The sequence below is a fragment of the Neodiprion fabricii genome, chromosome 4, assembly GCF_021155785.1.
Source record: "Neodiprion fabricii isolate iyNeoFabr1 chromosome 4, iyNeoFabr1.1, whole genome shotgun sequence".
In the NCBI taxonomy this organism is placed as follows: Eukaryota; Metazoa; Arthropoda; class Insecta; order Hymenoptera; family Diprionidae; genus Neodiprion; species Neodiprion fabricii.
In genome coordinates this window covers 23,619,246-23,645,421 of record NC_060242.1, presented here as the reverse complement: position 1 = coordinate 23,645,421, position 26,176 = coordinate 23,619,246, and the positions used below count along the sequence as shown (strand labels likewise).

Genomic DNA, 26,176 nt, shown 5'->3' with positions numbered 1-26,176 from the left:
GAATTACACATAAGAAGAAATCGATACTTGCCTTGAGAATCTACAGTTAAATATATTAGTTGGCTTCCAGAAGATACTGCAAAAGCGTGTAGCAGAATAGAAATATATAACGTATATTTATTAGAGAATAACGTAATAGATGCTAGGAAAATTATATCGATATGTGAGTTAGTTGTAGGTTGCCTGAGTATAATTTAATTTAATAACGAACTGTTGTTTCTTCATACGAAGTTTATCGATTCTCGATTTCGTTTCCTTGGTTTCCTATTTGTGCAAAAGGTTTAAGGTGTATATAGTCATATTGATGTGATTACAGTTGGACATTGTATAAATAGGTCGGAGTATTTTACGTCCAGCTTAAAATCGTATGCATACTGCAACCTTTGCAATTCCAACAACAAATTATAATCCATGGTACTCTGGTATTAGCAAACCGTATACCCCTTACAGTGAAACTCGTACGCGTCTTATTCAAATCTGGATAATTTAGGCAAAATATGCTGAATCTATAAGTATAATCAATTACCACAGCATGAATTTAAAACCATGAAAATTGATAGTAATATACATATTTTAGAGATATTGAAAACAATATTGACGAATTGTACATATGACTTAAATGACAAATTCATTTTCTTCTATTACTTATTAGTTTTAACCACTTTTCAATATCCATCGTGTTTTTTTTTTTGTACTCTACAAGAGTTTGTACACCTTCTGAACACATTGAAGTATTTTCTCATAAAAATTACTCACGAGTCATAACTTTCTATGAAACCTTTGCTACTATTTTTATAACGTACTTTATACGCTATTTTTTTCACCGTGTAACATAAATGCTTTACGTATACGTCCCGTACCAGGTAATTTCGACCTAGCCAGAATCTCGCCATTTTTTATTTTCACCTGTCAGTATTTTATACAGCGTCACAACAAAATACGATTAGCAGAGTTACAGTTTAAAAAAAAAAAGTGCTTTTCACTCACTGTCAGCTATAATCGATTTCTTTACAATGAAACTCGAGCAATGAATGCTGCGTAAGAAAACTAATTTAGTTTCAGAATTACACACGAGCAGATCAATTTGCCTTGAAGCAACATATTGAGATAGTTTCGTCGTATCACACACAGGCAGATACTTCATGTTTCTGAACACATAGAAAAAAAGCATTTTTCATTGTCGGTGCACTGTAACGAACAAGCTGTACCAAAGTATATAATTTATACGATTCTTCTTTCAAATCTGTAGAGTACAATATACTTCGGTGCGCAAAATAACTCGACATAATTTATTTGCGCAAATGGTGCAAATCCACTTCATTAGATATATCACATATATTATTTGTACGATCTACGAACATTGGAGTTTAATTTCGAATTGTGCCGATCCTCTGTTTTTACGCAAACTGCCAATTACGTATAATGTAACGAATATTTGTTTTTTTTTTTTATAATGTATAAACACGAGTAAATTTGTCATTCTTATTTAAAAAAGCTACGAAAAAATTGATAAGCTAACAATCAGATCTTGGGTCCATATATACGTGCTTTATTCGTCAAAAGTAGACTTTTGAGAAAATTCATACTACGTCAATTAATACTTTTATTTATTTTAACTAATTGTTTTTCAAGTATTGTATCTGTAAAGCCAAAAATCAGATAGTTAAATGAGGTGATTTATCTTACGTTTCATTATTAAGGTCTCGCAGTACAAAAGTTTTAGTACGTAATGTGTAATATAAATAGTATGTTACCATATTGAAACTGTGTTGAGCCACTTGAGCTTTCGTTCACGTTCGAAGTGCTTATAACGCAAAGTCAGTCGTTATCTCATATTGGAATGTGTTTATAATTTCTTGGACGATGTAACGATAATAATTGTCTTCGCAGAAACTTAAACAGGTAGGTTTCTTCGGACGAATGTTGTAAACTTGTAACAAATACCATGTAAAAGTATTAACCCCTCTCGATGTATGTATGTAGAATGATTAATAAGTATACATATTATATACATACAGTTCACATATAGGAATTGAATTGTGACATATAACAAAATATTATGTAGATGTTAAGTTTACAGCTGTATATGCAGATCATTATTGCAAGGATTGAGCTAAATTCCTTTGCGAAAGATTAATAAAAACATGGTGCACACAGAAACTACTTTTCATTTTATACTCGTAACACCAAATCATCGTCTTTGTTCCAAATGCCACATGATAAAAACACGAAATGTTTCGAATCAGAAACTGTATTTCCGTCATCGACAAGATAAAATACGTTTATTACAAATAACATGTATACAAATATAAATTCTGCCTTAAAAAATAATGTCCTTGCGATGATTAGAAGCTCCCAATAAATTCTGTAGTCAGGTAAAGCTTATCGTACAATTCAAAGTTCTGTATCATATCTATTATTTACAATAATCGTCAGCCTGTTTGGTGCCCAATGGTATTAGTTCTCCGGGCACTCGCATCAAATCAACAATGTAACTTGGCCTTAGCAGTTTCGTTGGAAAAATGGATAGCAAATTCTGGTTGGCTGAGACTAATTCTTTCGTTGAACCCTGAAAATATGGAGCATGACCAGTTGACCTATCGGATGGTCTTGATTTTGCTACAGCTTCTTTCTCGGCGATAGTGTCGATCGTACCATCATCGACAGGACTCGCTTCGCTGCTTTGCGTTTCCATCTAATAGCCATGAAATCATAATATTCAAGCAGTGTCTAATTCGTGCTTTACGTACATATAAGCAACGTTCAAACATTTTCAGGTCCGATTTCGTCAAGAGAAATGATGGAATAATACTCTAAAAAAGTTCTACCTCTGGAAGAGCAATTTCAATCCATGCTTTTCCATAGTCTCCGCGGACTAACGCAGCTGGCAAACAAACTCTATCTGCTATAACTTTGAACAACAATGCTCGTTCCAAGTACGATCCGACTCGCAGCTGTCCTAATGGAATTACGTTTGTTCCAATGTCACGTTTAATTTCGCTGAGATGTATGTCAAGCTGGTGATCGATACATTTTGTCGTTGGATCAGGTCCCGACATTTTCTGCGCCACAAATTCGCCCAACATTTTCGCTCGGGACTTGATAAAAGAAATGTTTACGAGTCCCGGTTTTTCCTGCTCATTCCTGGATACAAAATGGGTGAAATCTCACGCTTTTTCAGGTATTGGAAATTCTTTGCATTTTCTTGTAACTTGGCCAAAATTAAATCAGCACGGATATGATCGGTAATAATAGTGCCTATTAATACTCACGCAATTCTCGATTCCTTGGCAATAAGTTTACATTTGAATAACTCGACCGCATTCCATAAAAACGAATCTGTCTTTAGTATCTCAGATTTAACTCCCGTTATAGCATTAGTAAGATCCGTCCTGTGTACGGAATAAATATTTTTTCGAGTCGCTGTATCTAATATCAAGAAGAGAAAATACTAGAATTATACAGAAAATAGATGCTTTATTTTAAATCGCTTCAAAATGATTAGAAATCTAGTTCGTTGGTTTCATTTCACTCTATGATGGCTCACTTTATTCAGAAGACCATTTCCTACAAACTCCTTAAAAACTCTTTTTCACCGCTTTGGCATCATTGAATATTTAATATCACAAAATTGCACCGACATTAACTACGATCAATAAATAAAGATACTAGAACGATAGATTGTCAACAATTTTAAAGCGATTTGAAATGCATCATCGATATTCAAACTTTTGTTTATAATTCAATTATTTTTAATTTTCCCATTTTTAAAGAGATCTGTATTGATTACGATTATAAAAATTATTTAAATACTTAATACACGATAATATTCATTAATGACTTAACGTTCCGGCTGACTTGTTTTCGGTTTCGAAACAAACCAGAGTTCGATTCTATACAAATTATGTGACAATGACTCCCGTTCTCTCATGTCGGCTGCATCTCCAGTCATTGTCACGAAATTCGTATCCAATCGTACTCGCATTTTGTTTCGAACCGAAAACAAGTTAGCCGGAAGGTTAAGGCATTAATGAAATATTACAATATATTTTTGCCAATCAGTTCAAAGTAGCTACGAATGAGAGACCCACGCATTGTATAATTACGAATGAAATGAATGCAGGTATGAATTTAAAATCTCAGCTACCGTTTGATATAATCTGATCATCTTCCACTTCAGAGTTTTGATTCGACAATCGACGTCGCTGTGCTGGAACGCACATGTATATTGTTTGCGCAAGGTCTAAGCTACGCGTAAACAACTGTTCAATAATCGGGAACCTATAAATATATTAAAAATATCGTCACATTTAATTCTACAAATTATGATCGGAATTATCCTACGTTATATATATGGGAAGCAGCTAAATATAAAGTGAAGTCGTATCAACAAACTTACGGATGAACATTTTTGCGGATAACGTAAAAACCGTCTTTTGTAATGTCATGCAATGACAAACGTCCGGTAAAAGCGAACTTTGCTGGTAAATAGGAATTAAACAGTGCTTTGATACACGATTCCCACGACGGGACAATTCTTGAAGTTGATCTATGTCCAATCATGCTAGAAAAATGGAGTTTCATTCGGATCACAAAGTGCAGTATACGATAATTCGTTTCATTCTACTTCTAGATAAATTTTCTACTTCATTCGGTATCATTAATTGTCATTATAGTATATAATGAATCGAGATATGAATGCGAATAGATCTACAAGTTCTATTACATTTTCATACGGCGAGTTCGTATCGTTGAACGTTTTTGTTAACTATCTATTGGATATATGTTGTTTTGAACTTACTATTCTAAACACCCAGCAAGAATAAGTAACGGTGCGACATCCTGATCGCCAGATAATTGTGAAACCAATTGAGCTGCAGCATCTCTAACCGGAACAGATTCAGATTCGAGTAATAAATTATACAACTTTCTCGGTCCCTCCAGACACAAAAATATATCTCTTGCAGTTTTTTCAATGCAAAATATGGACAATGCACGGCAGTGAGCCACCTTAGCTTCAGCAAGATCAAAACTATTTTTGAACTGCAATAAAACATCGTAAGATTTTGTTTAAATTATATTACAGTCGCACGTCTACCTACTAAAAATTATATTAAATTTTACTTTTGTCAACCGCTTACTTCGAATGCGGTGCACAGAGCGTCTATCAAGTTTACATCGACAAATTGCTCTCTGAATTCAGGGTAGCCTCCTATCGACGTAAGACACCGCAATGTTGTAAGACGAGTCTCTAACGGAACATTACCGATGGGTTGTTTTATCATCCATATCAAATATGTCTGAAGACATAAAAAAATAACTTTGCAGCTTAATTTGCATTACATGGATATGTATGACTTCTTACTAGCATTGTGCTGAATAAGAATGTGCTTGTGCCATATTGGTAATCAAGAAATCTCACGATGTATAACTAGCTACCTATACCGAAAAAAAAACGGTTAAACCATCTCTGGTTGAACTTATCAGGCTGAGTGACCGACTGCGTATGTGTAAAGTAATCGACCTCTATTGTTTAACTATTGTTTAACTATTGTTCAATCAGTATAGTTTCACCGTTTTCTCTTGGTATACATCAACTTTGCAGACTCGCGTATAATCGTATTTGCAAGTTTGTTTAGGAAAAAGATACATAAACTCATATGTCTTTACCTGCCCTTTGATGTCTAACAAATTTGAACAATTCTGTGCGTCGCATGCCAACAATTCCGCCAAGCAATACATAGCCGCGTGTCTTACGTGCTGCTTTACACTTTCATTTTTGATAAAGCCTTAAAACCATTGCAATATTTATACCGCGTTATTTATAACCACGTCCAATTGTTGTTAGGTAACTACTTTACAGTTTTACCAAGTATCTTGTGGATGGGATTGGATGATGTGATTTCGTCTGTTGCTGGGCTGTACTGTACCATTTTGGCAAGACCGTAAAAACTCGCGCCAACAACGTCAGGATTTGAAGACTCGTGTACGAAGTTTAGCAAAAGCGGAACAATTCCATGTTTGTACAGTTCCTAAAAGTATCGAGTCAATTACGAAATAAGAGAGTGCCAAACTACTGGAATGACTTGATGACTACTTGTGTTATATTGGACTTGTCATCACTACCTTTCTGCTGCTTGCCGAATTTGCTAAGCGAACGATGACATTAAGAAGACACACTGTCAATTTTTTGTCACTGCTTTCCATGTATTTTAAAAGTCTTTGAACACCACCTGTGCTGCAAATCAACTCTACCGACTTTTCATTGTCAGATGCTGATAAGAGAATCTCTAATGCTTTTTCGTGTAAATCATCGTATTCGTCATTCTGTAATGTATAATAAATGTCTGTAAACTGTTACCGAACCACAATATCACGTAATTTTCAGTCCGTTCTACGGTTTCTTTGCTTTTTTACATCGAGTATGTCTAGTAAGGCCTGAGGACCTCGACATATACGGAATAGTTCTTGTATATTTTCATCCTTGTTTCTGGCAACTAACAAATTAATCACGTCAAGTGCCAATAACTGTATCACTGGGTATGGTTGTTTGAGCAGCTCGTAGATCAGTGGAAAACTGAAATCCTGGAATGGTTAAAATATGGTTGTAGCTATCAACTAGTTACTCAAAATTTATTACGCCGCGAGTTATAGTTACAGCAACGATTATAATTGTATTCAATTAAACATAACTGTGCGATTCGATGATGATGTGATACTCAAATTACAAGTTTAAAAACTGACTGATTCCATCAAAATTTCGAAAATTAACGGTAAGTATTAAAATTCTTTTTTTTTCTTCTTCCTTTTCAATTAGTGTGTGATTGAAAAGTCTCAAACCTTCGTGTTAATAATTTCTTGTGCACCCAGCGGATCTTTCAACAAATTGTAAATTATTTCAATTGAATTTTTTTTAACGTCGGGATCAGGTGACCGAAGTTTCTCAAACAAGAGGTCGAAGTTATCGAACTGTTTCAATATCTGAGCCACACCGTACATATCTTTTGATAATTCGGCAAACATTAATGTCATGAACTCGTGAATGAAAATGTCCGTATCATTCTGTAAAACGCTTGTGAAATAAGGCACGTAACAGTCTGAACTCAGCAAGGAGTTGCGTACATTAGGTAGTGCGGCCATTTCCGCCAACAATTTCGTGGCGAACCTGAATAAAATGAATCCGAATTAAAATAACGATTGGCGTTATGAATAGAGAGTTATTTGACTAGAGCTTATTGCTTGAAAAATGAGTGGAATGAATATAATGTAATGGTGAATAAATGGAAAATAAAAATATAAGGATGAACGGACCGCTTACCGTCTGAATCGAAAATCAGGAAAGGAAAAGAAAATGTTCAAAAAAGCTCCAGTAATTTAATTTGTACCGATGATGGTGAACTTGAGTAAATCAAAATCCCAACTTATACTAAACAGAAATGATTCTCTCATTCAATTATAATGTTTGTGGGCTTATTTTGTCGAACATAAAAATCTCCGAAGATCATCTATAATTTTTTTTTTACAAAAAATTATCCACGCAAAGGATAAAAATATATTTATATAAGTTTAGTCAGACAGATACAATTCCATGTTATAATCATAATGGAAGTTTTTCAGACAATTTGGAGGGATATTTGGTCAGCGAGAAAAAAGAGTAAAAAAATATTAGAATCGAATCGGAAAAAACTGCAGAGTTTTATCGTTTTGGGCGGTCCAGTTATAAGATAGTTTCTCAAATTGTTGTTATCGTGTGTTATTAGAATGTTACTGATTATATTCATTTCTATTAGGTATAGCAGGGATGTTGTTTCATTCGCGTTCACCATCATTGGTACAAATAACGCTACTGGAGATATTTGAAGCGATTTCTTGTCTTTTCTTAAATTTTGATTCAAACTCTGAGATCCATTCATCCTTAAAGCGTAAAGACTTATCGAAGAAGTTTGAACGAGAAAACAATGACTAAATGTATGTAAACAGATTATCAGATCACCGTAGACTTTAATAAAGAAGATTAATGAAAGAAATGTTATGAATCGTCACGGTCCTTGTAAAAAATGTTAGACCTTCGTATGAATATGTCTTCGTGTTCTGTTAAGGGAATTACTAAATCCACGACATCAAGATCGAACAGTATTTCAAGATTGTCAGAACTTTTGGAGCCAAATTTAGATAGGGCCGCTATAGCATTGATTAGAACGGAGTTTTCTTGGCATTTCAGCAACAGTATTGCTGTTCTTGGATCTTGGACCTCGATACTGCAAGAATCGAACCTAGTTTTAGGCAGTATTGATCGATTGTCCCGCTCTTTGCCATTGGACTTGCATTTCTGTGAATAAGTAATTCTGCGTCAAAATTTAAGTTCAATTTGATTGCATTAAATTCAAGGCTGCCACTAACTTCATATTGCAAAATTCTCTAACTTTTCCGGGTTTACGAGATAAAAATTTATAAATTTCCCGAGACTTTTTCCTATTTGCAGAATCGAAATGATCAACGGAAAATTTCAAACAATTCTTATAAATTCTGTCATATTTATTTGAAAGTCTTTGTGCTTTGTTAAATACTTAAATTTTTCATTCGATACTGAATGACGCATGCACTGCAGTTATGATAAGTATTTTGCTAAGACTGTAACATTTGGAACAATATAAAAGTTTGGGTTTCAAGATTCAGTTTGTCCAGAAACTCGACAAAATTTCAAGGTTTTTCCATAATTTAATCAACTAAAACAAAAATCCCTGAGTATTCAAGGTTTTCGAGGTTTCCAGGTAGGGTAGAAACCTTGGCCATTAAAATTACGGAAATATACTTATACCTAGGTTCACTAGAAAATCCTACCTCAGGATGCTGCTTCACCATTGTGCTGAATAAGGTACAACGTGCACCTCATCTTTTACAGTGCAGTAAAATGCTATTGAGATACTCCACAATGCTGCATCACGTAAGCGTTAGCTACTGATTCAGAATTTGCTGTATGATATTGCTACGATAATTATTAAGTAAATTACGTAGGCCAGCATATTCACAGGCAGATGAATATGACCACGCATTACTGTTAAAATTTTTCTCCTGCTTGACACATTAAAGATGTCTTGAATCGGTGAAACATGTTTCTTTTACATCTACGAAACAAATGATGTCATTATCAACTAATGCCTGCTGTGCTTTACTATTTATTGGGACATTCGAATCAAAGTGGCCATGTAGCATAAATTGTAATATTGGAGAATTTTATGAATAAGTTACCTCATCATAGTTGAGATTCTTTGAAATTTTCATAATATTTTATAACATAACATTTCCAGGTTTCTTGGAATTTTGACTTTTATGATCAACATATTAAATGCAGCTCATGGTATACCAACGTAAAGGCGAAGCAGCACCGACCCTAATTTTCTAGTATATGTGCAGTAATAATTTTCATTTGTAAATTCAAGTTAAAGAAGTGAAGAAGATAAATATCAAGCACTATACAATAGTATAATTTCTATACGTAAATGCGTACATGTCGATGAGTGAGTATTTTCTATAATCACATAATGTTTCTCACATCACTCGGGTAGAATTGTACACGGATGAAAATTTGCGATGTGATACGTTTAATGTTATACCGGGTAGCTGGTGGAAATTACGTCGCTTTGTCTGTACATTTATTTCTATCTTTGTATTCTAGCCCTAATGAAATCCAGAAATCAGATATACACTAACACAATTAACACGGTAGAAAATCTCAAATTATTATTCACAGATATAAATATACATGTGTGACAGTTAAAATATATGTAACTTAGTAATAATGGATGATATCCTGTCAAAATGTAAATTCTCGTAAAACATAGACCGACGTTTGTATAAAAAAAATCAAGTGATTCAGTTCATATTCAACAGCAGATATGGCCTGAAAGAATCCGTTGATTAAATGGATTTGTTAAATATGTTGAATACCTCAGAGAATTGTGTTTATTGTTTAATTACAGCAAATGTTAGTTCTTAGTAGGTGCGCGACACTATGAAGATATAAAAAATTTACCATAGAAATTTTCGCTATTTGATCCTTGTGCTTACTTCTTCTTATTCAAACATTCATGAAGAGTGAAAATAATTATATTTATAATAAGTGATGAACGTGAATTATAAACGATACTTATGAGTATAAAAGTAGCAGCGTCCTTTTAGCTGCGTGGCATTACATTGATATGATTCACAATGATTCTTGTGATACGATATTAGCCGTACATGTATGAACATATATCTAAAGGCACACGACGTTGACGTTATTCTAGAGATGCATTATAATGTGATCACAATGTAGAAAAATTGCAGTTTACGTCATTGTAATAATTCAAGAGCGTCTTGATTCACGCAACCATTGGTAAAATTCTTACTTAAATGAAACTTTGTACTTGAAAAATTTACTTCAATAGAAAGAAACGTGACTCGCAAAAATCAATATGTTTTGCACTATATAGATGTATAATGTATACATATATGTATGATTGAATATAGCACAAAGCATATAAATATATAAGGTATATATGTATATGTACTCTACACTACTTAAATTATTTTTCGAACTTCTATACATTCGTAATTGGACGGACAATTCGTGCTAAGTAACTTATCACTTCACGTATGTGTGTAACGTATAGCTAAAAATTACTTGCAATCGCATGACATAAAAATTATCAACTTATACCTATTAAAATCAGACACTATATGCACGTAAAATTTTATACATGTATATGTATATATCTCTATATATATATATGTATATAAATATATATTAAGAGTTTTGCTTGTATCATTATTAAAATTTAGCTTACTTTTAATGTTTTCTATTCAATTGTTTGTCATCTCTAACACACGTAGAATATGTTAGAACGGTAATAACGATAACATCGTTAGTGGCAATTTACTTTCACAAATGGAATGTGAGGCACAATGTATTTGATAACTGGCTGAAATAATCTAGCCAATACGCTGTTAGAAAAAGGATACAAATAAATTCGAAAGTTCTGTCAGCATGAGTAAAATACGTGATTCGTAAGGTAACTCGCTTATAAAAAATTGCAAAATAATTTTATTTACAAATTTACGCGATTGGAATATCGGTGGAGTAAAACTTGGCGAAATGATTGCACAAAAATTCGCATGAAACATGTACAATTTTTATGACAGATTAGGGCTGCTCGATTAAATTTCGATTGAGCAATTAATTGGAAAGCCGATCTGTCGATTAATTGCATCCGACATCAGGGCGGAATGTAAATATATTTAAGGCTATGTTGAAAATACGTTACCAACAGTTTTACAATAGTTGTAAATTGATGATACTCCATTTTTTTTCGCAAACATTGTATTCTCTGCAGAGAGTAACGATCAATAACAGTTAATTAAGTTAAACGGCTGTTTGTGGAACACCTTGAACTAATTGAGTCTTACTTTTGCTTTTCGGTAAAGAATTCTGACTTCTAGCTTTGTTTATTTTTGGTTGCCCATTAGGTGAACTTGTGACAAAAGTATCAGATCGCATATCTTTCAAAGAACTGTTAGAATTAGTCCTTAACGATGGTGTTGAACTGAATTTACGGTTCTGAGCTAAACGCTCTTGAAGCTTGCTTTCGTTTTGGCGCGGTACACGCGACTTCATTGTTGGAGCATCTTTGTACTCATAAACATTTTCCTTGGAACTTTGGGTCAAGTTCTCTATTCCCTGCGAATGATTATCTTCTCGCATCATCAAGATGTCTCCGCTGTAGTAGTGATCAGATTGTCTAAGCATAAAAAATATCGGCAAATGTTATGAAACTCTGTTCCAAGCCTTCCGGTTTATTCTTTATTTTTGTACAAAGCGAAATTTACTATCTCAAATATTTAAAACCAGCATCTGTTTCAAAGTGATCTGCCAAGGTTTCTTTTTAGGGATAGTGAAAAAACGAATACCCCAGTGTTGGAAAGAAGATTAGCAGATGTATGAACAAAAGTGATGCTATTTACAGATGGATCGCTAAATATTTTAGCGTTGTGCTGATAAAACCACCAAGCAGTGAGAAACGTACCTGCGCATATTCTAGCCGCCTTCACTTTGCTAAGCATGTAGATAGGTAGATAATAAATGTTAGTACAGTACGTGTTGTATTCGATTTATGTGCATAAATAATGTGGCAAATGGGAACGGGGTGTATTGCGATTAATTCAAAGTACGTCGTTCGTTTATTTCGGAGTAGCAACCAGGAGATTGATGTTCAATGATAATTGAAATCCTAAGTCACATTAAAAAAATAACTGGGAATAATGGGGAATTGATCACGAAGACCGAGGGAAATCTCTAATTGTGGTTACAATGCAATTCTTACTCATTTTAATTTTTTACTACGACCGAGAAATATTGTTCTACGTATAAACGAAAAATGAGTATTATATCTATAACTGGAAAATCTAAAATGTGTTACTATTCTTTTCGTTTATGTTCACTCGCAATATATTTTCTTATAACTATAGTGATAATTCGATGTTGGTGCAACAATAAATTGCGTGTGAATTGTTGTTGAATTGAAAAAGTTTAGTAAACTAAACGAACAGATTAAATGTTGCTAGAATAAGAAAATGAAGTATCGACATCTATAAACAAACTAAATAGTTATTTGTAATTTCAACAATATTTGGATCAATATGGAATGAAATTTATCTCAGTACGTGTAGTGGCAGATTCCAGTGATGCATAATTTTCACAGATACAAAATCTCAAGGTTGCATCTAAGTATGACTCGTATCAGAATTTATGGAATTGTAGGCAAATCCGAATGATTCGGTCAATAAGGGGAAAATATACAACACACTTATGCGATTATAAGCAAGTTATAGAGTACTAAAATTCCAGAACCATTACTCACATGCACTACCGATCCCCATGACAGGAATTGTTCATAAGTAGTTCATGGATTTGGTTCTGTTTACCTTTCCTTACCTTTTGGCATTTCGCCACAGCATACAACAGACCACAGATAATACAACCAGCAGCAAGCACGCCGTAGACATTGACCAAAATGCAATTTGAAGAGGTTGCTTCGGTTCCCACCAATACTAAAAGACCAAGAAATTTCTGTTAAAGCTTCATCGCCAATGGCCAAGTCTATGGGCTGATCAAACAGCCTTTGGCTAGTTTTTTAGGGCAAAAATTTTTGATTGCAACCAAAAATTTCGACCCCGAAAAAGCTGGACGAAAGTTGGTGAACTCTTTACATTCAAATTAATGATATATAATGAGTTATACAGATACCTCTGTGACTGGAGGATACGTGGGAACCAGTCGTCCAATGACTGTCGGAAGATACATGGACCAGAAGGCACTTTCAGTCTGTCGATAATTTATTAAAATTGAACTGTTGAAAGTCGTATTGATGTTGAGATACCGAAGCTGTCCTTGTTTAGCCATATCAAAATGCAGGCCATGTATTTGTGATGGTGTCGGGTTTCTGAAATGATAAGTTTCGGTTATTTACTAAACAACAGCGTTTTGTTATCATTGAATAAATGCTGCTTTGCAAAACCTAATGATTTTATACACATATAATTTCACTTATTTGATTACATACCCATATCTAGCAAAATTGGAATAAGCTTTCATGAAAAAGTGACTCATATTTCGATCACTGTCCGTCCACAACTTTCTATCTAACTTCAGTTTAGTGGGAAAAAACTCTGGAAGAAATGTTATCTTTGTAAGTTATAAATTATCTCCGCTTTTATCACTTTTTATCATTTATAGCTAACTCCGAATGCAATAATCTCTCAAGGAATCAACAGAGTAAACGGAGTACATGTTACTTGAATTCAACAGAGATGATGTAATATACAGGCAAGACTTAATAATTTGATACTGTTTCGAAATGTTCTCAGGAAAGACAAGCTGATAGATACAAGTATATAAAATTATCCAAGTCCTACTCTAACAAAAATTTTAATAATCTTGGTGCCAAATTTTTCACATCTCTGAGTCGTTATTTCAGACGAACTTCTCTGACTATTGGTAAGTTTACACATTATGGGTGACAACTTCAGAAAATTACACATTGTTTTAGAGTTTTTATTGGAATTTTGAACATTTCCACCGGGGGGAATACCGTGTAACATAAAAAATACATACCCACATCCATGAATGGTGCACCAGTTAACCACAAATGTTCTATGTCATGGGGAACACGTCTCCACCACGGATATCTCAAGGCTTCAATAGTGGTATTCAAAACATATATGTAAACAGGAACATTTTGTTCTACCAATAGTTTGGCAATTTTGTCCGCAGGTGCCACATAGTGAAAGTCTGACAGCAGCTGTGTAAAACCCATCAGAGTCAATGCATTGTACGATTTGTTAAACAATAATCGAATCTTGTCCATGTTATGCTGTTATCCTTTTTTGAAATTCTAGGCAGCTAATATCAAATACTACTAAACAATTTATAGTTTCACTTACGTTTATATACTGATCTCGAATGTACATTACATTGTCGGGATCAGGCCAGTAAGTGTACATGTATTTTATAGCTTCGTAGACACCCAATGGATTTAGTGTATAGTTGTACCGCAGAACTAGTTCTTTGAGTTTTTGATCAAAAATTTGTGCGTTTATTGTGTACTGATTTCTCGCCAATGTGTCATTGTCATCTAAAATGAAAAATTAAGAATTTTTAATCTTGTGCACCATATAATTACAATATTTGAGTAATTGAACGAAATTGAAGGCTTTTTCTATAGACTAAATATTCCTTTTAAAACTTACATATAATGAAGGATGCTTCTTGTGTTGTAACGCCTGTCATGTAAGAAAGACCTTTGCGAAATTTGCGAGCTTTTACAGATTCTTCAGGCATTTCATTGAACAAATGCCAATCAGAAGCTCCCCAGTCTTCGTACCAAGTGTCTTTTGGTACAGTGAAGTTCTGATCTAGTACTGGGCCCCAAGGAAATATTCCAACATCTGGTTGGAACTCAGAATTGCCCAAGTCATTCGCACTACGACTATCTCTCAAACACTGGACGAGTTTCCAACTTGTTTCAATACTACAACCCAGCATTTCACCGTAAACTCTCGAAGTGTTCTGCACCCGATATTTATCAGGTATGATCGCCCATTCAGCCAATGCTGAACCAGACTGTGCTATTACTTTAGCCACAAGGTCCCGTGTTCTATTTGAAAAATTCAATCATTCTCATTTATATTTATATACAAGAAAATTCCAGTTTTTTCGTATTGGATGTGAATGCTTATTGTCATATACACACTGGGGGAGATAATTGATGTTATTGTAAATAACAATGCTTTCTATCAGTTGATTATAATGTTTTTTGAATATAATAATGAAGCTCCACCTACATAATTTTGAATAAAACAAACCCCAATTGAATTGAATGATTGGTTATCAATGTATAAACTTCCAAAATTAACCTATTTTTATAGCAGTCTACTCATATATACCCTGTTAAAAAAAGGATTAGTTTTTTTACTGAACAGACCTTGGAGCCACCATCAAAAGACCAGCACTGGCAGCTCCGGCGCCTGGACCAAAAATCGTTATGCTTTGAGGATCTCCATTGAAATACACTATGTTATCGTATACCCATCGCAAAGCCATAGCTTGATCCAATATGCCATAATTTCCAGGACTATTCTCATCTCCCGTGCTTAAGAAGCCTACAACAAAGAAAGCGTTCAAGTGTTTTATACATTTTTTTAGCCCCAGGCAAGCTATTGGAGTATGTGTAATTCATTAATTTACAATATCGCATTGAAGGAGGAGATATAACGTTGTACGATTTGACAGGTGAATAGGTGTGTAATGTGTGTATAATGTATTTCTTGTTTTTCAGATAAAATACCACACCAGATTCACCTATTCCTTCTGAAATTTGTCTAATAATTATTTAAATAAGAACGGCTATTAATAAAAATTCTCTTGCGACCTGAAAATTTGGAGTGTCTCCAGCCAGAGAATCCAGTATTTTCAATGAGGCATAGCAGAAAAAATAACTTAAGAAACATTAACAATAAAACGAAGCGTTTAACATATGTGATGAGAGATGTTTCCATCATCAAGCCATTCATACTGGTATTTCGTGATTTTAAAAGATTGAATAGAATTAAAATTACCAAGTGCTCCAAGACGATAATTCAATGATACTACAACAACTTCGTAAAATGCTGCCAACATATGAGCTGGGAATAAATTGCTTGCTCCGTGCGTAAACTCTCCGCCATGAATGTAGAACATTACAGCATATGGTTTCGCCAATCCAGACTCAATCTGTAACAATATGTTACATCATCAGTAAATCAATTGGCATCAGATATATATGAATCAGTTAACTAATGGTTGAAAGTAAAGACAAGTAACTAATATTAAGCGCCATAAAATTTCCTCAACTACGTGATCAAGGTGCACTAATCACTGTTCCTTTGCAAAGAAGTCAGTGACAAAATTACGTCACCGCTTTATAGGAATGAAGAGATTTGGAACAAAAAATTTGGAAAAATCAAATCAGTACATAGTCCTGTAAAATGCAACTTTGATAATGGCATAAACCAACTTAGCATTGCTAAATCTGGAGAATTCCACGAATAACATTGTCACATGCATAGCGAAAAGAATTATTATGTCTTTATTTATCTGAAACTATGTTAATCAACTGATATCGTTATAATATTATCTGTCAATTATTTGCAAAGCAAATAAATATAATTGGTGATCACCTAAATATCTCCAACTGCCTCTATACTTACATTGGGTGAAAAAATATTCAGATAAAGACAATCTTCATCAACATCGTTAACACCCTTCAAAACACCGGTGTACCTGTAAGGTTGAGGACATGCTGGTCCCCAATCTACGGCTTGTAGAAGTTGCCATCCCCTTGAAAGCCATGAAAAAATATTATGCATATTGTGTCTATACTATGGAAGACCCTTCAACTAGTATAATAATTTCAACACAGTCTGAATCGTTATCAAACATTGACATTGTACAGGCATTGCCGAAAGAAACAGATATGGCTTATACTCAAAAAGACAATACAGTGAAATACGTAATTGAATATAATACTTGTGTGGTCGAGGCGGTTTAAAACGTCCTTCCTTAACCGGCGGAGTAGCGTATGGTATTCCTAAGAAAACATTGACATTTGCAGTGATCCTTTCTACCGGTACGCTCCAAGGTCTGTGCCTGGCTTCAGGGTTGTCATATAAATACACTTTAAATCCTTGAACTTGGCCATAATTTGTCACGACGTAAACATCTCGATCCAAAGTTTTCGAATCTGGTCTTTCTCGTCCTTGGAGATCTGCACGCCAACCGCTCAGCACACCTGGCAATGGTAATCTAGGAGTGACATCCTGAAACACGATATTACGGTGGCATCAATGACCGTTACAAACCAATCGCATCTTTTATCATTGAAGGATACTTTGATGCTTTTATTCATAAGCAATCAGCAATTTAAAAGCAGTAAAGGCCAATGTTGTGGTATCCAATTCAAATCACCTGACCTGGTAGTCATATTAAATCACTTTCATGTGTATTAAGCTTTGTTGCTGCATGATGGTAGGCACAGAAAAATGTTGTCTTTATATCACGCCACATATAATAATATACATTTACTCTCATTTCCTGTGTTTTATATTCATTGTTTTCAGTGCCTCTCAGTTTCCCTTCATTCTTGTTACACATATTTTACAATCAGTCTGAATGAAGTTTGAATGAATTATTTTTTACAAGTTATTCACAACACTAAGTGAAAATGTAATCCTTGGAATTGAAAATAATCATTGTTTTCTCCAAATTTCAAATCAACTTTATTTGTAATTCAGTTTTTTCAAACATTTTCAGAGTTAATCGATCGCTAAAGAAACAATTAATAAACCGCATTATCCTCCACAGTAAACTATTAGGCTTGCAATTTTGAATTGGAAATATTTGTGAAAGTTAATACGAGAAATTTACAGAATTTGTAAAAAATGATTTTCTATGAGATGCTTGCAGTGTCAAAATTTAGTTCACCACTTCCTATTGATTATTCAATTCTAGCAAAAACAAACCATGTTGAATGGATTTTGCAAATTCTTTATCATAGTTTCATATTTATATTGTTATCAGTAATTATATATTAAATATCTATATCCCTCCTGGAAAAAATGCTCTTGTCTGAAGAACCCTGATTTTTGGAACAGCGAACAGAAACAATTTAGCAGGTTTTGAATATCTGAGGGTCTAAATACAGAATTTTGTGCGAATTTCTTCCCAAATTTGGTATCTGAGAGAATATAATCTGATAAACAAGATTTTCAAATATTACGGAAAAAATCAGAGATGCTTCTAATATCTGTTTCCAAATTCGAAGTTTTTCAGAGAAGTTCACATACTGGTTTTCCAAAAATTTTTATCAGGAGGATGTATATAAGCAAGTACAGGAATTTGAATTGAAAATTCAAGCCTTAAACAATGTGAACAATTGCAGTCGTACGTGACATGTAAGAAATAAAACTCGAATTTTGTTGGTATTAGGGAATATCTGCTAAATGGTTAGCAATATACCAAAAAATGCTATAATTAGCGTTTACCTAACGTATTCAATCTATTATCAGAACCTACGCTATTGATCGTTGACCCTAAAAATTTTCAGATAGTGTACCTCTAAATCTAGTATCCACAACAGATATGCTAAGAAAAATTTGTTTTATACAGTGCGGTTGGAATCGCACTATCTGCGATATTTTCATGCCAACAATGTGTAAACTTTGATAAATAGTAAAAATAGTGTTTGCTACTGTGCTTCTGTGACAATTGAGAAAATATTGTAAAATTGATGACAAACGCACTGCATACTCAAAACGAGTGAGAATCAGCTGTAATATATTCACACATGTTGTACGTACGTGTGTGAATATTTCGAAAAATTCACTTAAATGACCAAACAAGCAAAAAAAAGCCAACATCCATAGTCTCACAAAGTTTGAAAAGATGTCGTTGATCAGTTGGGGGGGGGGGACAAGAAAAAATTGTGAATGACACGGTTGCTGACAAATCCTAGTGTGAGTATAAATACGTGTTTAATTGAAACGTAACGCTTGTGCAGTTCCTTCGAAAAATTGAAAGGCGTTGAAGTACGGCAAACGAGCGATCAGGTAGTGAAATTGGGCCTTACCCCGTAGTTGTAGCGGCTCTCGGGGGCCCGCGTAGGTCCTCGGTTGTAAAGGGGGTCCAGATAGTTGGGCTGCTGCCCGTACCTTCTGCCATTGTAAAGGTAGGTCCGATAGTCCCCGGTGTTTTGTGGAAGGTACGGTGAATCCCTGACGGAGTATCGGTTGCTGGGTTGATTTTGCTGCTGAGCAAACACCAAGGCGGAAATAAACACGAGACATAAGCAAACTCGGGACAAGTGGGCGTGCGCTCGACACGCGGCCATCTTTCTAGTCCCTTGGTTACACTCGGTTGTGGACAAGTTCCACGGTCAGTGAGACGCGTCGCGATGAGCAGGCATCAGGTAAACACAGGTACGAACTTTGACTTTATCTACCGTACGCCGCTGTTTATATTCGCCTTGTAGAAGGAACGTCAAAGGGAAAGGTTTAGATTCTCGCGAGCATTCTTACGATTAGACACTAGATTTAGTCGCAACTAGTTACACGAATCACCAAGTTTGGTTTAATAACTGTTTTGTTACAAGTTTGAACACTGGTCGACAAGTGTCAGTCACTTATAATTGTTTAGTAACACATTCAATTTTCGGTTCACTGCGGGTTACATCGTATCCTCATCGAGTTTATGGGTTGTATACTCTCGTATATATATATATATCTGTAAAAATTATACGTATAATAATGCTCATGTGCGGAATAACTTTCGCCGTGAGCCCGTGGATTATAAAAAAATTTTAACACGAGACCAAAAATCTCAGATTTAGTTATGCAAACGATTAATTTTGACGAATACTGCGACAAACAAGTAATAGTTTGACGAAATTTGAGCAGATTTCGTTTATTTGCTTATTAATTAAACGGTAAATAAAAAACAAGAATACTCGATCGGTACGGATAGGATTGATACGAAACCGGATTACAGTTATAATACTAATTTGTATACTTTGTTTACAACTCGATCATTACATGCAATTCCTGTGCAATTACGTTGTGATCTTTCTATATATTATGATGCAATAAAAATTGTATATGAAGTATGCAATACACCATGTAAACAATAGGATCTAGTTGTTCGGATCATGTTAATAATGAATTCTTTCTTTACTAACAATTATAGCTATTTTCTTTGTCAACCACTTATTGTTAGATCGACTTTCACATTTCTTCAAATTTTTAAACGCCACTGTTTTTTCGTAAATCCATGTACATCGAGGATATGTGATACTACAGGATACTGATGAACTACAGGTCACATAAAGGTTTAACTTTACGAAGCTGTCTCGCATTCAATTCACTCTTGAGGATCCATTAGCTATAGTCAACAAACTAACAATAAGTAGACATGGTAAATAGTTTTCTTTCAATGTCTCACATATTCGAAAGAAAAGTAAAATTTAGCAAATTCTCAGGAGAGTCCGTAAATCCTATCGAAAGGCTTATCAAATATCGTTTCATACATACGATTTTTCGTTTTTGAAGCATAAAAAAAGTTTTTGGACCGGTAATTTATGATATATCGATTTAAAAACAATAATGTATGTTTCCAAAACGTCGAGTCTGAAAATATACATAAAAACGAAACTGAAGGAGGGGGATCTTATCAATTACTAGACTTTAAGTTGACTTGTAAAAAATGTATTCGAGGCTGCAGAATTATCTATCAACAAAAGACCCTTTGTACATGTTGGAAAGTTATCGAGCCTTTAGGGCAGAGCGCATCTTTAAACTCTCAAGAACGGCAATTGACGGCACTTGTGCAGTTAAACGTTATACTTACAAGTCACACACGCGATCACAATTAAGTAGACAAGAAATGCAATTACTTAAAATGACCGATTATAACCACTTTTATGTACCTATAAGATGGAATTCCACCGCACGTATAATGCAGCATATAAGAAAATTCTACACGTGAATACGTATGGATCGAAAAACAAAAATTTCGAACGTTTTCGAATATGTAAAATTTGTATGCAATAAGTAAGTGATTACCGTGAATTTCTTTGCAAATTTTTTTAGGTATATTCAAAAATTATATATAGGTATGTCGAAAAACTCTCTTACAACTTGGCGAAAAATGAATTGTATTTCTTTGCTCAATTCCCAATGGAATATAATTATATGTATCTCGAAAACGCAAAAGTTCTCCTTTTTGTCGAACCAAGCACTTTGTGTCTAGGTATATTCACCGCTGTAAGTTTCGTTCACCGTGAACTTAGCGCATGTTACGCGCACGCAATCAGGTGTTCGGGATATAACTGTGTCACTCACTCACTATAACCGCGCTGCTTCAGCTTTTGAATTGGAAGTCATCCACACCAGAGGCATACTCGCATTGGGCGACGCCCTAAACCGTGAAAGTTGATTCTCGACTCGGAATATCGCTCAAATCCGCGTTTGATGCGCCTCAGAATTAAACCCACGGCGATACTTCCTCTTTACTTACAATACGACCTGCCCGAATCCACGCGCAGGTATTCAACCATTATTTTATCGCACTGCAGCCGATTTCGTTATCTGAAAGCGAACTCGCCCGCGGATTATCTCGTTGTTGACTCAGTCTTTTACTGATTTAAAGCAAACCCCGCAACGTCACTTTACCTCAACAGACCTCGCTATTGGCCGTCCACGAGTTAATGGATGACATGTGAATCATACTCGACGGCTGAAGAGAAAAAGGCCGTAGTAGCTGGATAAGTATGGGTGAACAGCCTTAGTGGGGGTTTGATTCATAATTTGATCGTACGTTACTATCGTTATAACTGTAATAAAGTTTAATTTTCAGGTTCAAACATTTTTTTTGTCAAGTTATAAACAAATTCGAAAAATCAAACAACACTTTTTTTCGATTTTTGGAGAATCATCATTTGTGTTGCGAACATTAAGAAACTTTAGCAAAACAAAATTAAAGTATATCTCAATGACAGAAAGGATCGAAAATAAATTATTTTTGCAAAGCGTAGTCACAAGGGCATGGATCGTTATCGTGAAACCTCATTAGAAAATGTACATTCTTTCGGTTGATACGCTGTAATTTTTCTTTTCATAAGTAATATGAAATCCCTTCAAACTTTGAGCAATATATGATAGGGCTTGATTCTTTTTGTGGGAATCGGTTGGGAAAAATTCGGAAAATTGACGGAAACACCTAATTTTATTAAAGTGAATCGTACAGTGGTGCATTCCGCATACCCTCCACTAATTTTCAGATTTTCATCTTCACCCATTTTCAAATTATATATTTTCAAAATATAACCGTATTACATTTGGTTAGCTTCAATCAGTTATAACCCCCCTTCAAAACATAAAAACATGATAAATAAAAAACAAGTTTTCATTAAGATCTACTCAGTTGAAATCTGGAATTGCTGTTCTGGAAAATCGTGCAGAATAGACGAAAACTCAAAAGTTACAGAACTACCCGTTCACGTGTTGGAAATATTGGTACTTTTCGATATTATGCCATAAGATCTTTATTAAAAATTTGTCTGTTGCAAGGAAATTTAGCGGTATGGAAAGCAAATGCATACCGAATAAGAGTACAGTATAGTTTATTTTTTATCGGCACTTTTGTCACAGTATATGGCCATTCCGTTGGAACATACACTGAATAAGATCAAGTTACCGTGTAATGCCGTCATCTGTCGGCCTACGGCGAAGCTCTGCTGCACATTATCAACGTTGACTGAAGAAACGTTACCAAGCACCTTACATCCAACACGGCAAATACCCGTTTGAATACCACTCGATGGAAAACCGGCATTATTTGACATCAAAAATTGAACCAATCTCCAGAAGTTCGATTGGACACCAGCGATTTTCGGTACCGAACCCTAAACAGACTCTGACAGATCAAGAAATGAAATAGATTTTAGAGCATTCGATTGAAACCAACATTTTTCTGGAGTGAAAAGATAATGCTGAAGTCCCATTTTCGGACCGATTGCTAAAAACGGAAGGTCTGTTGATGGTTTCCGATCGTTTTGTGTCCAAAATCACTGACTTACGATCAGACTTTTTGAAATCGTTTCAATTCTCGGTGTCCAATCGGACTGTGTTATATCCGGTGGTGTCTAAACGGGGTTCATTCTTTAATGAGAAACCTATGTCAGATTTAAGGATCACTTTTCCACTATATTCAGTTTATCCATAATTGACCTGACAAATATATCTCGGTAGACTTCATAGTATGGAATTTGATCCCAAGAAAATAAAACCCATTGGCGATAAAACGTGCGTCAGTTGACTACAAACTAAAAATCACATATTTTACGTGACAAGTCTTACGATTAGCATTTTAAAGAGAATATTACTGCCAACGAAGTCGCCGCTCAAATAGTAGACGGTTACTTAAAAAATTAAGTTGAATTTTTAAAGCCTAGTTGGTGTAATAAAAATTTATTGCAATTCCAACAATTCATTTTCCTCCTTCTTTATGCGGGTAGTTTTGGAAACAATTTACGAAGTTTTGGAAGTAGTGATTTCCATGGATTTAAATATGAAGAAAAAATTTTTGTTAATAACGAGTCATAACTTTTATATCTCTACTTTGTGCAAGGTTTTTGCACCTGAGTGCTTTTCGGGGCATTAGTATGGCCGAGAGAAAGAAGAGGTAGTTGCGACGAAATTCAATAACTGTTCGTAAATTTTTTATGAGAGAAAAGCCCGGTAAGTGACTTTTCCGACAAACAAACATCCGCTGCTGTAGTCGAGGGGTTGTCTGAAGCAGCGTAAGTCGTGGAAGCGAATGTGAACCCCATTCATAATCCTGCTGCATTAAGGATGAATCGGCTGGGCTGCCTAATTCGAAAGTTAGGAAAACAAAAATTAAAAAAAAAAAACTGGTTGACAGCATAACTCTGTCAAATTTTGTCCAATCGACTTCATTCAAAAAGGATTCTCTTCAGAAAACTTATCGCTATCGTCGCATCGTAGAGATTTTTTTTTTTTAAATGTTTACTTTTTTTTTTATTCATAATTTACTGTAAATTTTTTGTGTAAAATTCGATTTTTTTTTTAAATGGCCGCCATTTTTTTTCCAACCAAAATTTTCAAATTTCCTACAATGCTGCGATATCTATACTATTATAATTTCATAATCTTTTTGAATTTTTGAGTTCAGATGCTTGCTGTGGCACTGATGTAGTCAACCGTCGGGAAGTTTTTTTTTTTGAGACGCCATTTTGCGACCGCTCCTCTGCTTTATAAAATGTACTAAAAGTAAAAAAAAAAATTTCCTTGTATACTTCAATGGTCCAATAATAAATACAAAAAAATCCCAAATAATTCGATCGGGCCGTTTTTTCAAAACAAATTCCCAAAAAATACCTCATTTTTCAGCCTGTCACACTGATATTCCACCTTAATTCAATCAAAAACACGTATAAAAAGTCAAAACGTAGATTTAAACTCTATATAATTATACTATAATAACAATACTACTATAAGATTAAAAAAATACTTATGCAACAAGGGACTTCTTAAATTTGGTCAATGAATCTATAGTGTGCTAATTATAAACAAGTAAGTGGTGCATCTTTCGAATCTCAGCATAGTGCGGTATAAGCTCCGTATAGTATTGAAGCGAGGGTAACGCGTGGGCTGAATTTTAAACCGTCTCAAAAATATTCAGTCCATGCATTGTGTATGCATTTCGGCAGCTGCTGCAACTTCTTTGAAATTAACTATGCGTGATCGCGTTGCAAGTCTGCCTAGAAACTGCAGGATCACGGATGCGTCAAGCTGCGGACACGACGGGCGCGTGCTCCAGGATCGACGAGAATAGACCCACAATTATATAAAAACTGTGAAAGAAAAAAAGAATGAAAACATCTTTCAGGAGTACAAAGACCTTAACGGGCTGCTGCCGGCTGCTGAACTATGCAGGTATCCACGCATCGAAATCTCCCAAAATTTCTCTCGGGTCAAAGAAAAGGCGGCTGCAGATGCTGCCCTCTCCTAGAACAGGAATTTACTCTACCTGTGTTAGGCTTGCACAGTAAAAATAGAAAATTACGAAAACCTGGAGAAAACCTTGAAGGGTTATCCGACTCTAAGGAGATGGGTTCGATAAAAATCGATACTTCTTATTAATTATATTAGGAGACAATCGTAGATTGAGTATTTATCAAATTATCGTATTCGTAAGCTACGAAGATCTATTCTGAAATACCGAAATAAAAAACACGGAAGGCATTATAAACGAAAGTTTAGCTATCGATGTTTTTCTTTCAAATTGTTTCGAAATAGTCATAATTTATTAGATTGACATACATTGCTCATTTTATTTAAAAGACGATCTTTTCCAAATTCATGAGTGACATTGACCGAAACGCTTGTTTTTATTAATTTAGCATCGTGAAATATTTAATTTCACAACGTTTCACCGATATCGATTGTGATTGTCAAATAAAAATATTGAATTGATTATTAAAAAAAAAAGGAAATCTGTTACAATGATTTAGTATCGTTAATTCGGCGGAAAAAAAGACACTTTTAAAATTTTTTTTCTACAAGATACATGCAACGTATTTTAATAAAATCAATTTGATTTTTTGATTTCAGATGACCCAGCGATGAGTTACAACCGTCACCGCAAAACAACATTTTTCTCGAGACGTCTCCGAAGATTTGCTGCCAACGGCTTAGTTTTTAATATATTCCACAGACATTTTCAGAAAATATTCTTGAAACGTTACTCTACAATACTGTAATCAGTTAATATAAAATAAATTGCCTGTATCTTGTAGAAAAATGTATAAAGAAGTGTCTTTTTTTTTTCACCGAATTAACGATACCCCTCTCCCTAAGACCAAGATTTTAACCAACTCTTTATCAAGTTTGACCTCTTGGGTCGCCCCCCAGTTCTGCAACAGTATTCTTACAGGATGGCCATCATCGACGAGACGAGGGTGTGCGACGGGGGCGAACCGAGGGATGAAAAGGAGTGGGAACAGGGGCACCGAATCCTTGGAGTGGGGGC

The 26,176-nt window shown here is 34.8% G+C and overlaps 2 protein-coding genes and 1 long non-coding RNA gene across 8 annotated transcripts; 1 reads left to right on the top strand and 2 right to left on the bottom strand.

Moving 5' to 3' along the window:
• Window positions 1-1,007: 1,007 nt before the first annotated feature.
• Window positions 1,008-6,557, bottom strand: LOC124181025 (armadillo repeat-containing protein 3). Its single transcript, XM_046567130.1, has 11 exons — window positions 6,418-6,557; window positions 6,127-6,327; window positions 5,870-6,032; window positions 5,671-5,789; window positions 5,142-5,300; window positions 4,802-5,043; window positions 4,400-4,564; window positions 4,148-4,281; window positions 3,273-3,429; window positions 2,829-3,144; window positions 1,008-2,695 (listed from the first exon to the last, which is right to left on the bottom strand). Exons 2-11 carry the CDS (start codon window positions 6,205-6,207, stop codon window positions 2,417-2,419), a joined length of 1,815 nt encoding a protein of 604 aa, XP_046423086.1. The 5' UTR covers window positions 6,208-6,327; window positions 6,418-6,557; the 3' UTR covers window positions 1,008-2,416.
• LOC124181024 (cholinesterase) lies at window positions 6,449-19,460 on the bottom strand. 6 transcript variants are annotated; one of them, XM_046567126.1, is made up of 13 exons: window positions 19,200-19,460; window positions 17,102-17,391; window positions 16,783-16,912; window positions 16,153-16,306; window positions 15,519-15,696; window positions 14,785-15,191; window positions 14,479-14,669; window positions 14,150-14,336; window positions 13,599-13,704; window positions 13,283-13,478; window positions 12,971-13,086; window positions 12,063-12,091; window positions 11,609-11,777 (listed from the first exon to the last, which is right to left on the bottom strand). In XM_046567126.1, the coding sequence occupies exons 1-13, from the start codon at window positions 19,458-19,460 to the stop codon at window positions 11,743-11,745; spliced, it is 2,280 nt and encodes a 759-aa protein (XP_046423082.1). In that variant the 3' UTR covers window positions 11,609-11,742. The 6 variants fall into 6 exon arrangements, with proteins under 6 accessions (XP_046423083.1, XP_046423081.1, XP_046423084.1 ...); XM_046567127.1 differs by lacking the exons at window positions 11,609-11,777; window positions 12,063-12,091 and adding an exon at window positions 6,449-6,585; XM_046567125.1 differs by lacking the exons at window positions 11,609-11,777; window positions 12,063-12,091 and adding an exon at window positions 6,800-7,165.
• LOC124181030 lies at window positions 19,410-25,952 on the top strand. Its single transcript, XR_006870368.1, has 2 exons — window positions 19,410-19,548; window positions 25,759-25,952. It is a non-coding gene; the product is annotated as an uncharacterized LOC124181030 (long non-coding RNA).
• Window positions 25,953-26,176: the final 224 nt, after the last annotated feature.